General features: G+C 37.3%; 1 protein-coding gene and 1 non-coding gene across 2 annotated transcripts; one reads left to right on the top strand and one right to left on the bottom strand.

The window, feature by feature from the left end:
- The first annotated feature begins 2,551 nt into the window (after positions 1–2,551).
- Positions 2,552–5,910, top strand: pla2g10 (phospholipase A2 group X). The gene is made up of 4 exons (XM_053339284.1): positions 2,552–2,588; positions 4,214–4,382; positions 5,067–5,173; positions 5,762–5,910. Exons 1-4 carry the CDS (start codon positions 2,552–2,554, stop codon positions 5,908–5,910), a joined length of 462 nt encoding a protein of 153 aa, XP_053195259.1.
- Positions 5,911–12,147: 6,237 nt separating this feature from the next.
- On the bottom strand, positions 12,148–12,219 carry trnat-cgu (transfer RNA threonine (anticodon CGU)). The gene has a single exon. It is a non-coding gene; the product is annotated as a tRNA-Thr (tRNA).
- Between the last annotated feature and the right edge of the window lie 1,845 nt (positions 12,220–14,064).

Below are 14,064 nucleotides of genomic sequence, written 5' to 3'. Positions count from 1 at the left end.
TCCATACTGTTTTAGATTATAGCACAATTTAAAATGTTTTTGATAGGAGTAACTGGAAATACAAATGAATCAGGCTCCATGGGTTCATATTAATCCTTACACACCTATTTAGAAACACCTTAAACACTGATAAATGCGGTTATTATGTGTTCATAAGGAAGAAGACATATCAAATTGTATGTTAAATGAGGATAGTTAATTTTTATTTGCACATTCATGAAGCCTAAAAACTATTTTAACTTAACAGGTTACTATCAGTACTATTACAGAGGTAATGTTAGTATCAGAATGACAAACCCTCTCTTATTTCTTTAGCAAGTCTAACCGATTTTCCTTTTCTCTTATTTCTTAATCTGTAATTTCTTCTGTTCACATTCATTTTATCATGCATAAATCAGGTGTGCATTCGCTTGTATAAAATTCACCATAACAAGCCCGATAAGATATAAAAAAGATACAGATCTGTTTGAGGAGGCAGACAGCCAACTGCTAAGCTTCATCTTACTTTTCATCATCTTCTGATTTCTTTTTCTTTTTCAAAATTAGGTCGGAGCAACTGTTTGATTCTCATTCAGGGAGAGTTCATCCATACACTCTCAGCTGGACTGATGACAAACAGTTCAAACATCTCTAACACAGCGCTAATTATCCTCTGGCACCACAAAAAAGGTTTCTTTGATTTTTATGTTAAGTGTGAAATGTCAAATCTATTATGCCAAAACAGTTTTCAGAGTACTGTCAGTGGTTTGAACGTCAGCAGCACAGCATCAGTTTAGTGTTTTGTAAAGTGTGTTTGTCTTAAGAGATTTCTTTTCCAGCATGCGCGCTTCTTTTCTTTAATCAAAATCAGGAAGGAGGCGTTTGATCTTGATCTTGACATAATCTTCACGCATATTAGACTTTCTTTAGGCCTGTTTTCTAGTTTGAGTTTCTTTCATTTAATCTGAAAACTTCTTCTTGAATCTTTTCTGAAGCAGTCTACCCTTCATGCCTTATCTCACCTGCTGCTTTACAGAACACTAATGTTGAGAAAACCAGTATCAAACAACTTAAAATGTCTGGGGATTTGCTTTTTGATAACATCAGTTTATTGCACATATTCACTGTTTATGTTGTTTCATTGCAGTTACATTTTTCAGTCAGGTGTGTTCAGCACGATATGATGGTTATATTGTATGTGGCAATGGGAAGGTTGAGCTCAAAACAATCAGATACACAGGGATCAAGGGATGTGTCTGCTCATGCAGTACAGTCTTCTTGGCAGATATAATAACTACCAGGAGGAGGCGCTTATCACACACTGAGCAGAGGCATCACTGAGGAATTGCTCACAAAAAAAAAAGAAAAAGGAAAGTGCCCCCTCTTATCAAAACCTAAAGTATGTCTTTTATGATTTAGATTCCCTGACATTACCACAATATGAATGAAAAAGGTGTCCGGTGTGACAGCTGGAAATATACACACTCTCAAAACATAATAAAAAGATGAAAAGTAAAGATATGAAACAATATATGCCATTGTCAGATTAGGTCTGCAATTTGTCAACTAAATCATCTCAGCTGTTAAACTTAGACAAGCAGAGTGCTGCTCAGTAAATCATGCTGACAATAATGATAGCTACAGTGTGTCTTGAGTGTTTATTTTATGGAGAGACGGCCTTTTCTGTTCACCCCACTGACATGTGTATCCACAAGGGGAACAAGAGGGATGGGAGTCATGAGTAGATCTCAGGAAAAACTATATTATTAGAGTGTATTTACTATAATTATCAAGACTGTCTGTAATTGTTGTGAGAAACTGGAACCGTATATTGTGTTGATTACAGTAGCTAAATTACATGAATTAGCTCTGCAGCTCAAATTTGTGTAGATGAACTGTGTTTTACAGTGTGAGACAGATGTGTTTTTTCTATTTAATGCATTCTCCATATCTTTTTTGTTCCAATTTAATGAATATAGGACACCCAGAAAGCTTGATTATGATGTATTAAACATTAATCCAGCATTAAAACCATCATCATCTACAATAACTTGTCTCTATAGTGTTTAATTAGTTTTCAGTCTTTGTGCCTGTTATGTACAGTTCAGTAAAAGAGTCCTTTTCTTAGTTCTTTATCTGATGCTTCAATCCTATAGACAGAATGTCTATAGGATTAGATTTAAGTAAGAAGTTGTAAATACATAAATGAAGCAAATCTTAAAAGACTGACTCTATCTCATGTCTTTTCATTTGTTGCAGTGTATATTTGATCTTTATAAAGCTCCAAAATGTCTCATATTTACTAGAAAACACAATTTTTCATCCTTCATCCTGGAAATGTTACACACAAATGCATAAACACTAATCCCAAAGACCTGTGAAGAAGCACAAAACACCTCCAGGTTGTTTCCTCCAGGGGGAGCACAGTTCATCCAACATTGGATTAGCCTTTGGCCAATGGTGATGCTCAAGAGATTATTCAAACAGCATCTAAAAAAAGCTCTCCACTCATACGCTCACAGACTTGAAGCAAACAACACTTTCTGTGGAGTTCAGCTGCCTGTTGCGTGCCATGACTGCATTTTACCGGATACTTTTCCTTTTATCTGGTAAGTTGATAATTCACTTTGAAGTGGAGTTATATCTGGTGAACAAATCCAACAGTTATTCTAAGAACACAGCGGGAGTCATTGCAGGTTACAACCTTGAGGGGAAACTACTTATTTGCACAGTGATCTAGTCAAAATGTTATTCTAGGGGAGCAAGTGAGAACAAACTACAGCATTATGAAGGGAAATATATTACCTCTACACTGGTGACAAATGCGTGTTTCATAACCTGCAATGTTCAAAAAAAGCTGTATGTACATGTATTACAATTTGTGGGTACATTTTTCCAATCCACAAACGATTATGAACCAATTAGTATGTACAACACCTGAAACCCACAGAACACTCTGTACACTGGTGAATAGGACTCTGATGATTGACGATTGATTGACTTTACCCACACACAACACATCATGAATGCCTGAACACCTTAACCAGGTTCAGACTTGACATAATGGGATAGTGCAGATAGAAATTAGTTCCCTTACTGGAGGCAATTGTATGTGTCTTGATCCATAAATGAAAACAAGAATCAGAAATAAGTAAGGCGTGAATGAATAAATGAATACCAACCAAAATTAACAGATGTAATACAATTTCACAAATTCTTAACCCAACATCAATAAATGTTAATTTTGCATATCATATATTTCCAACTTCAACTTTATCAATCTGACTTTTGAAATGCTTCCTGTCCATAAATGTCATAATATATTCGAATGTGTGTGTATGGATCACAGCCTTAAATGCTGCGAGAAAAAATGCAGATGGCTTGGTAACAACCTGTTTGTCTGGTCTCACTGATACTGAGGATACAAACAAAAAAGAAGCTGTTAAATACATAGTCCTGCCCTGCATTAATAACTGCAGAAAAAACATTCAAATGGCTGTATAAATTGTTTTCATGTTGGTACGGAAGCAGCTGATAAACTGGTCTATAGGGGTCAGGAGAGGGACACAGCCTCTCTATGCTTGATTGGACAAAAACAGCACAGAGTGAATTTAAAGTTGCCAAAATTAAAGCCATGCTTCAAAAGAATGAGGTATTGTATGTTTTTTGGAAATCACTCACAAATCGCCATACACATCTCTAAATCTTGTTTTTATTTGTGAAATAAAACAGGCTTTTGGCACCAGTACAGGGACTAACTTCATATTTTCCCATCATTTCAAGTCTGAACCTGGTTCAGCACTTCAGGCTGAATATATCTGGTATTCATTTTAAATGCGAGTAAGAGTAAAGTCAGTCCTGTAAGTGCTATACACAACTGCACAGAGGCTCACCGGGGCTGCAGAAACATGGACATTCCTGTAGAAATAGCCTAAAAATGTGCATGTACCTCTCTCGATTTCTTTGATCCTGTAGCCAATTAGAAAAAGGATTTCACGCATGCAGATTGGCGATGAAAAGGAACACTTTACCACATAACACGAAACAATAGTCATTGTCTTTCTAAAGGGTTTTATGTTTAATTTTGTGACTATTATGCCTTCTGTGTCCACCCCCTATAAATCAAAAATCCTGAGACAAAACCTGTGGTCAGTGGGTACTAAACAATGTGTATTAGTGTGAGAAAGCTGAATTGAGTTTGTTCCACCTCTTTTATTGTTTATTGCTCTTGCAGTGGCCATGGCCTCTGAGGTAACACGCAAGTCCCAGCGGACTAAAAGAGGACTACTGGAGCTGGCAGGAGCTATCAAATGCAGCACCGGAAGATCTGCTTTGGCTTACATGATGTATGGATGCTACTGCGGACTGGGTGGTCAAGGCTGGCCCCGAGACAGGGCAGACTGGTGAGGCACCAACCAGGGCTTTAATCATACTCCTCTTGAATCTGACAGAAAAATACAACTCAATGTCAAACCTGCTTTTATTTTTTTGTTTTCTGAAAATATCACAGATATAGACAAAAATGTCCAATGCCATTGACACTCTATATAGGACCCACCTAAACATTATGTGGTGCAAAGGATATCATTCAGCATCCACTGGAGGTGTTTAGCCCTCTGTGGTCTGCACGCATGATTCCGGTTCTTCTCAGTCATCCTACATCCTTGTGTACACAGCAATTCTGTTGATGAATGAGTAGACTGAACCACAAATGCTGTGCGACGGGATGGAAGGAGAGAATGATGCCCAAATTCAGCAGACTCACATGGTCCAATGGGTACAATAGTTCAAAAGAGGTCCAAAAATTCCACACCCAGCTCCTAATTGCCAACTCCTTCTTTTCCTCCTTCTCCACAAAATGTCGAGCCCCTCAAAACCAGTTAACTGCTAACTATCTGTTTCGCAGAATCGTGTGGTGATCCTGCCCTGCCTTTTAAAATAGCTGTGGTGCAACTGAAACCACAGCTCTGTGACTATCCACCTATTGCCTTCTTAACTCTGTCTAGTCTAAACTAAGTTGTGAGTGCTGCTGCCTTGAAATCAACACATCTTTGATGCTGTTAACCGTCTTAATTCTCTGTATGTAGGTGCTGCCACAGGCACGACTGCTGTTACGGAGAAGCTGAACTTCTTGGTTGCTATACCAAAACAGACCAGTATAAGTGGACATGTGATGACAAGAAAGCTGAATGTGGTATTGCTTTTTTAACCTACATATGTTTGTTTTTTTAGATCATCATCATTATTGTTTTACCTACATAACACACCTTCAGGGGTAAACATAAATGTGACACATAGATGAGGCTGTGTGTAATCAACAAATGCTTACAGTGCTTATGAAAACAGCACGCAGACAGCTGATTAGAGGGAAAGTACTGGATGATTATAAACTATATTTAATTGTATTTTAAGTCCCCTTTAAGACACAGTAATTACATTTATAAATAGCAACATCCTTAATGAAAGCACTTAAGCGCTGACAACAGTGGGTTGTTTATGATTTTCTTTATATGAATCAATGTAAAATGACTTCACAATAATTACGATAACTGTTTATTTGTGTCTTTCACTTCAGTAGCCAGATTTATCTCATTCTTAGAAGAATCACACCAAATCAACCATTCAGAGGGAAAATGATTAAAGCTGGAGTTGTCTGTAGCAGTAACAACCAATATTTTGTAACAACTACTAATGATGGAAACAAGTAAAAAGCATGTATATTTAGCGAAAATCCTCTTTTCAGCTTATAACTGAGAAAAGACGTTTATGTTCTTCATTGCAGATGATTTGAAGGACAAATGTGAAAAGCTGCTGTGCAAGTGCGACAGAGACGCTGCCAAATGTTTGAGAAAAGCACCTTTCATCCAGAAATATGCCTTATGGCCAGATTTTCTCTGTGGCCACGATCATCCAATGTGTAATATTTACTGACACAATAAATGCATGTGCATGTCATATGTGCCTTTTATACATGTTACAGTAATAATGGTAATGGCAGAAATGTAAAATAGTCGAGAAACCAAATCTTGTGGGGTTCTTTGTTTTTTTTAAAGCTGTTTAATTTATGTTATGATCAGGATTTTTTTTATCAAATATGATAGGACATAATGAGGTTTGTTTATATCAAATGTTGTTTTAACAAAACAAAAAAACTGCTGTTAAAACTTGACCGTAAATGAGCATTTAATTTCTTAAATTATGTCTGCCTGGAAGGTAGTGATGGTGATTATATCTGCCCTGCATTAACACAATAGAAGGGCAACTTGTGCATTCTTCAGATGAATCACAAGATTAAATATTAATAAGTAAGGTAAAGATCACATAGCCAGTCCTTACAACAGTACTGTTATTTGCAAAGGGTGTGTTTGCCTTATAACTCTGAAGTTGCCTCCCTGCGCTCTGGAAATATTTTTCACTACACTTCATTCATTGGGTTTTTTTCTTTTAAAGCTATTTGGAAACTCTGTGCGCTAATAGGCAAACTGAGGTGTTCCTGCTTTTCTATTTAAAACCTGCTGTGACACAGCATTTGTACTTCTTTCCCCCCAAACCCATGTATGAAATAATTCAGCAGCATTGTCAATGTTATTTCTGAATTCTCTTAAGTGTTCATTTCCTTTTAAAGCGTTGATAGCATCACACTATAGTGCTGAAAAGAACTTTCCCATGAAGTCTACAGTTTAACTTAGAGTCAATAAATAGCTATGAAGTGATCTCAGTGATATATGGGCATCTGTCGAGTCTTCAATCTCATTGGCTGGTCCACAGTGAAGTATTTCTTCTCTCTTTTCTTCTCAGAACAAAACCAAATGTGACCTTTGAGCCAGGGCAAACCTCTAAAAATAAATAATGTCATTAAAACAGTGTGAATGTGTGAAGTATAAATCTGCCTGTAGGTGGTGCAACATTCAACTAAATATTGCATTGATTCCACTTATACAATGGCAAAGTTTATTCTTAATGATCATCATTGATGTCATTTAATATGTTTAAAAGGAAAGATAATCATTTCTGCATTGAGTTCAATAGAAACAAAGTTTTCTGACAGTGGTTTTGCTGGTTGTAAATTATTCTATTTTGTTCCACCGCAGTTGGTTTTGGGTTTGGGAACCTCCTTCAGATTAAATTGGTTCAAGTCAAAACCCACAGACACCCATTAAACACCATCAACACTGTGGCTGTAATCACAGTAAACAAAGCCCTCTGCCAGATGTTACTGCTGGTGAGCTATTACACTCCTAAGCTTTGTCCATTAGTTCACAGAGGAAACACAGTTTCTGAGAGCACAGCTCATGTGTGGACTGAAATGGTAGATGGTGCTGTGGTTCAGCGTCCAAACTCCAGGACTGGAAATAACTATTTGGGTCATGGGCCACAAACACTTGCCCAATTGTATCCTTCACCTTCCACCTAAAGTTAACCTAAAGTTATGTGGATGGATCCAGATATATTTTCTTCCAAAATTAATGAATGAAAAGGAAATCAATTTCATGGTACTACCATTAGACTGTTGCTCTAATGTTTTACATGCTTTAATGTTTTAATGTTTGCTCTACATGCTCTAATGTTTTACAATGTATGATTTAATAATATGATTTAAAGTATTTTTAAATTTGCTATAACTATGTAAATATTCTGTTTTATATACTACATACAAGTTGAAAGCAGTTACTTTTTTTTAAAGAAAATTGCAGTATGAGTCACCACAGCAGCTGTTTGAGTTCATGAAAACAGAAACTGAAAAGCAGTTAGAAGATCCTCATTCATTTTGCATTTCTCACTGTGTAAAACTGTCTGTATTTCTGAAGTAAAGACATTGTTTTCTGTAATGTCATTAATGTTGCTTGACTGTTGTGCTGAGGCTGACATCTCTTTCTGGGTTGTTTTTTTTCTGGGTTAGTTTTTTTTTTGAGTGCATCATGTTTCAATTTAATTTCTGGCCAGCCAGCTGTCTGGTGAACCTGCATCCTGGTCCTTTCTTCTCCCTGCTGCCTGTGAAGGTTGATGAGGTTTCTCCTCACAGCTATACTCTGCCAGCACTCTCCTCTCTTCTGTTGATGCTGCCTTGAAGTAGCATGTCAAGGATTTCAGCTCTTGACTTTGTTGATGATCCCTCACCTGTCGTATGTGCTATTGCCAAATACCATCATCACATAGTCTGTGCCTTCATTTTTCATGTTTCTGGGGAAAAAAATTAACCTTTGAAAGCCTCTGTATTGCCTAAACACTCCCCTCTATTTACATTAAATGGTTCAGGTGGTTCACATGCTAGCATTGAATTACATGTGAGAAGTGCAACACCAGCACAATGTCCCAACAGCTTCGCAAAACACAATCATGCTTCTAAAAACGAAAACAAAGAAAAAAAAATATGCCACCCATAAAAAGGTGGGTCTAGTCCATGAGTGATGGGAATTAACCTGTTAGCTAAGTTTTGTCCACAGTAAAACGGGATAATGTTACATATCGGCCTTCCACCATTTAGTGAATTCCACTGTATGCCTAATGTTGCATTAATATACACTGTGCTATATTTTCACAGCTCAATGTCAGTAAATATTGTACAGTTAGTATTGGACTACAATAGTGTTGCAAACCTGCACAGGTAGAGGTGCTCACAGCAGTTGTGCAAGTTTGATGTGGCCAATGTGTGTGGTGGTGGTATGTGTGATATCTTTTCATGGGGCCGAAAATCCCTGGTGGCGCTCCTACCTGTATGCCTGAATGCTTGGCTTTTCCCCCTCATTGCTTGCTGAGGATCAATAGGATCACTTTACTTTGTTTTTTTTGTGTTTTTGAGGAGCCCTGTGAGCCATGAGAACTGCATCAGAGCTCTAAAGTTGCAGATAATTAAAGTTTCACTTGTGAGATTTTGCCCTAAAATTTAGCCAGTGTTACTTTACAGCTATAAGAAGCCGCATCAGTTGATTTTGGCTGCAAGTGACACATAAAGTCTGGTTAAAAATGGCTCAACTGACCTCATATTAACATTTCTGGAACATTATGACACTCGAAGAAACCATGCGTTTGAGGAAATGCTGAAATGCTGGTCCCTTATCCTACATATGCATGACAGCGTGGATGCCACAAAGAATGAGCACATTCTTTAAACCCTGCCGGATGAGCTGACAGAACATGTTCAACACTAATTGCATTCTTTAATCAACTGTTTGTCTCCCCAGCTAAGAGCCAGATAGCATACAATGAAGTCTTGGATTAAAAAGCTACAAACATAAACAACCACGTGCAAAACAAAGTATGACTTCAATACTAGAATTTGATCCATATGCCTTGTTGGACATGCTGTATAAAGAGATTATTTGTTCTGCTGATGTATTTTTGATTGTATAAAATAGAATGACGACTAAAATACAATAGCATACATGATCTGGAAGGGTTTCAAACCTTTGCATTTATTGTGTGAAAATAACTCCTTTGAATTCAGAATGCGACTGCCTACACAAGCACAAAAATCAATGTGAATGGAGCCCAGAGCAGACTTGGACATGCTGCCAATATACTGTATGTTGCAGACTCTTTAGTCATCCTCCTCCTCCTGTTTTTCTTCTTATTTTTTTGTTTGTTTTGTTTGAAGATGCTTTTTATTTGCAGGTGGCAGAGGAGAAATGAATGGAGATGAAAAGTATTGTACAAATGAATAAATGTAATTATAAATAGAGATTTATATGTGTGTGTACAGTATAATCTAAGTGATGATCACAAACCTACTAATTATTTGACAAAGTTCAGGTAAAGAACAACAAATAAAGCAACAATATCATCCTTCTACATATGAATGTACAAAATTCTGATACAGAAAAGTCTTGCACACAGTATGATGTGAGCATTTTCTATCAGGATTAAGACAGGTGTGTGATTATAAAGCAATTTATCAATTGTTCAAGAAAAGGATTTCAGATTTCAGAAACCAGAAAATAAACTGAGGGGTTTAAGGAAAGGATGAGAAATATATGAATATACTTCTTTAAGGATGAAGACTGAGGTGAAGAATTGCATCTTTTGCCGGTAGTGACCCCATCTGGCCAATTACCTCCAAGTTTCCTCCAAGGTATATGTTGTTTTGCTGGACTGCACATTTCTTACAGTGTGTTGTTTAAAAATTGGAAGGACAGCTCTTATTCTCCCTCTATAACCAGCTCAAGGAAGGGTGAGAGCGTTTCAATGAGGGTGCATGTGAAAACATTGAACCACACAGCCTCCACCTGGACTAATAAAATACAAGGGAAAAGTGGGGTAGAGGTAGGATTGCTAAAACATAAAGAGAACAGAGACACTTATACTGTTGCTATATCTGGGATCTGAATACAAGCTGTGAGAGTGAAAACTATTTAGAAGGGTGCTGATAATTGCGTTCCTGATGTTGGAGGAAAACGTCATGTCATGTGACACACTCATTTCCACTAAGGTGAGATTGTGTCATTGCACTTATGAAGGTATACATTCAGTATACTTTTATACTAAAAATCTAATTGAACCGGTCTCCAGTGGCCTCTCTTTTACCAGGTACAAGTCAATAGAACAATGTCAGGAAATGTTTTAAGCTCAGCAGCAGAAAATCATTTCGTGTAGACAACAATAATAAAGTCCTCATATTTTCTCCTAATATTTGTTTAGGTTATTGGATCAATGTTTTATATTATTATTGACACTTAAAAAAAAGAATCATTCAGGTTACCATGGAAACAAGCTGCTGGCACTGCAGCTCAGTCAATCACAATGGCCTTGACTGCATGTTTATGAGCTATTCTTTTGTGTTCACATGAAAAATAATTGTGGGAAACATGAAAAGTTTCTCTCAAACATTCGTACACATCTTATTCACAATATGAAATTATCAACTAAGGAAGTGTAAAAGGTGCTTTCCATGCATTTGGTTTGTTTACATTGGTAAAAGAGTTGGTCATCGTATCATAAAGTACAGCGCCTTTTTTTCACCATTATGACAATTAAACTTTAGAACCAGCAATTTTGCCTCAAACTGAGGAAGGTACAGATTTATATGTTAAATGCAGCATTTCCTCAGTTGGACTAGTTTAAAGGTTTTTGCAAGCCACAGCAGCAATATCAAATTGTTTCCTTCCTATAATCACACCTCAGTTTGCAGAGGGTCACTTGAACAGATGGAACGTGATGATATGCTGCAGCATGAACTAGATATGAATCATTGATGCTGCAACATGGAGCGTTACCCAGGAAACTGCACTAGTCGACTACATCAGTGTCAGCTGAGTGTGCATGATTATGATGAAATCATCCCTATGATGTGATGTGAAAACATACTTGCACAGGAGACCTAATGCAATATTGGGTACAGTGACATTTGACTAAGCTCAGCTGTGTTTGCTGAGTGTCTAAAAAAATCAAACACAAGCTGTCAGACAAGCAAACATTCACCTAGAAGATAAATGCAGGTGCAACAACAAATTTTAAACACAACTGAGGTCCACTCATTCTATATTTCAGGCTGCATGTCTGTTTTTCCATTTATTTTAAATGAGACATAATGTATGTTGTATTTTATGTGAGATGAGTGCACTGGCTTGTTATATGCATCATCACAATGCAGGCCCATGCTCAATTAGTTTGGCCCCCAGTGACCCTCAGTTAGACTGCAGTTAATCATGAATTACATTAAAATGATTAAAGTAAATTCTACAAGTAAATAATCTAACAGGCTAAAAATGCAATATTCTTAAAAGAAGCATTTCCTTTCCAGTGTCTATGATTTTAATAACAGTGTTGTTTTGATCAACACAGAATCACTGGACTACCTTTAGTGTACTGTACCTACTATACTTCCTCACATACTATGTATACCAGTGATTCTCAAGAAAGTCTATGGACCCCCAGGGGTCCTTTGGGGGGATGCAAAGGGGTCCCCATTAAAAAAAAAGAATCATTTATTTCCACCATAATTCCATCCATAAGTTACACAATGACAGAATGTATAACTACTTTAATCATGATTTTCATACACTTTCTGTAATAAAGCATCTAACACTGAAAGCAAAAATCTTATCAGATGGAGGACACTGGGACAAAATCTTAGCATATGAAGGTCTTTAGCCTAATTTGTGGCATTTTAAGGGTCCTTAACGTGAAAAAATGTGTGAATCACTGGTTTAAAACATGTCTATAATGTTCAAAAGGCACGGACGGGGTTCGAACCCGCGATCTTCGGTTTACGAGACCGACGCCTTACCACTTGGCCACCGCGCCTGCGCTGATCAGGCAATCCAGGTAAATATTTCTCCTTTTATAAATGCCTCTATGCTATTGATTTTTATATTTGGTACATGTGAGATTACACTTTTTATTGTCTTTCATATGCGGTCGAGGCTCCACTTCCTTTTCCGACCGACACACACAAAGAGCGACTGAGAAGATCCATCAAAATGCATTGTTGTAATTTGGCCACAAGAGGAGGCTGTTATCCACCGTGTGTGATGAACAACATGCCTAGTCAATTGCAGCCTTTAGCCAGCAGATGTCTCCCTTCTACTTCCAGATTTTACAACAAAGGAGCACATAGTAGGTGAGCCGACTTCAGTCTCTGCTATACTCAGTCCTCTTTACTTTCTGTTTTGGTTCAACATATAGGTTACAAGTGGTTACAAGTAGGTTACAAGTGTAAAGCTAATTAAAGTGAAAATAAACGTCCAGCACTGATTGGGACAAACCAGTTCAAGCTAATCAAGGTATCCCGACCTAAATGCACAGTCGACACAAAAGTGTAGTTAGGGATGAACAACATAACAAATCCTTTTGTGCTATTATTTACCTTTTAGAAGTAGTGGAGGTTTATAAAGAGTGTCATCAGGTAGGTTGTAAAGAAAAAGCATACAGTGCCCTGCAAATCTGACTGCAAGCTGCCAGCTGTAGGCCTACATGTTAGCTACAAGTTGAATGCACGTTGTTGACATTGTCCACAAAGACTGCTGGTGGTGGAGCTTTTATGGAAATCTGACTTTCCATACGTTTTTGAGATAGATTTAGCCTACCTTCATATTGTATTAATCAAACACAAAACACAAGTGTCCTCAAGTCTGCATACTCATCTGACATACTCTGTCATGGCATGGCCCGAGATTGAAAAAGATAAAGTCAGTAAAATCACCCAAAATCATTCCTGCAATATCCCAACTAAATGTAAAGACAATCTGTGCTCTAGCTGTCAACATATTTTGTTCAGAGTTGGTTTATTGAACAAAGCGAGATTGAGCTTGCATAGCTAATAACTCTGAGAACCATGAGGCTGCTTGTAATTCTTTACCAAGCAATACAATATGCATGAAGCCAGACTGCAGCTTTTCACTGTCTTTCTTTTCCAAACATCAAAGATGAATGCTCGCCTGAGGGGATTTTATTTTGGGGTGGGGGTGGGGGGTTGTTGGGGGGGTCAGATATCCTACAGGCTGTTTGAAAAATGAATAAGACTCATTTCCATTGGGAATGAGTTAGTGGTGAAAATCACAGATGTGGAGTATTCACCTTGACCTGCTTATATCAGCACACAGACCAAAAGAAGGGCTTCCCTGGGATAAACCTCATGTGTAGATGTAATTAAGAGCACCTAGTAATGTGACACTGTTTCTGTCAAAGGCCACACTTGCTTTAGTTGATGGCTAGCTTTAATCATTGCTACATAATGTCTAAACAAAAAGCAAACTACCCTCAATGATAAAGGATGATAAACAGCCTTGAGTAAGATTTCAAATGGCTGGAGGTGCTTATAGTTTATTTTATAATGTCACATCATTGATTTTTAGCAGCTATGTGTTTATTTATTTATTTGTTAATTATAAATCACATCCTGTAAGATACAATATGTTCCAGTCAGACATTTTTGTTCATGCCGGGAACGCCAAGAAGCTCATACCCGGAGAGAATAAGATGTATTACTGTAGCAAAGCTATTTAATTATTTATTGCTTTCGAAAAATCATCTTATTTTGCTGTGTTGCTTGTGCAGCAGAATTCTCCTGTGCCCTGAAATCTGAGAATGTTTATTTTTTTTTGTTGAACAGACATAACTTTTTTTGCACAGAGCTTGCTCTTTTTCTAT

The sequence above is a fragment of the Scomber japonicus genome, chromosome 18 (assembly GCF_027409825.1).
Source record: "Scomber japonicus isolate fScoJap1 chromosome 18, fScoJap1.pri, whole genome shotgun sequence".
Classification (NCBI taxonomy): domain Eukaryota; kingdom Metazoa; phylum Chordata; class Actinopteri; order Scombriformes; family Scombridae; genus Scomber; species Scomber japonicus.
This window is presented reverse-complemented; position numbering and strand designations above follow the sequence as displayed.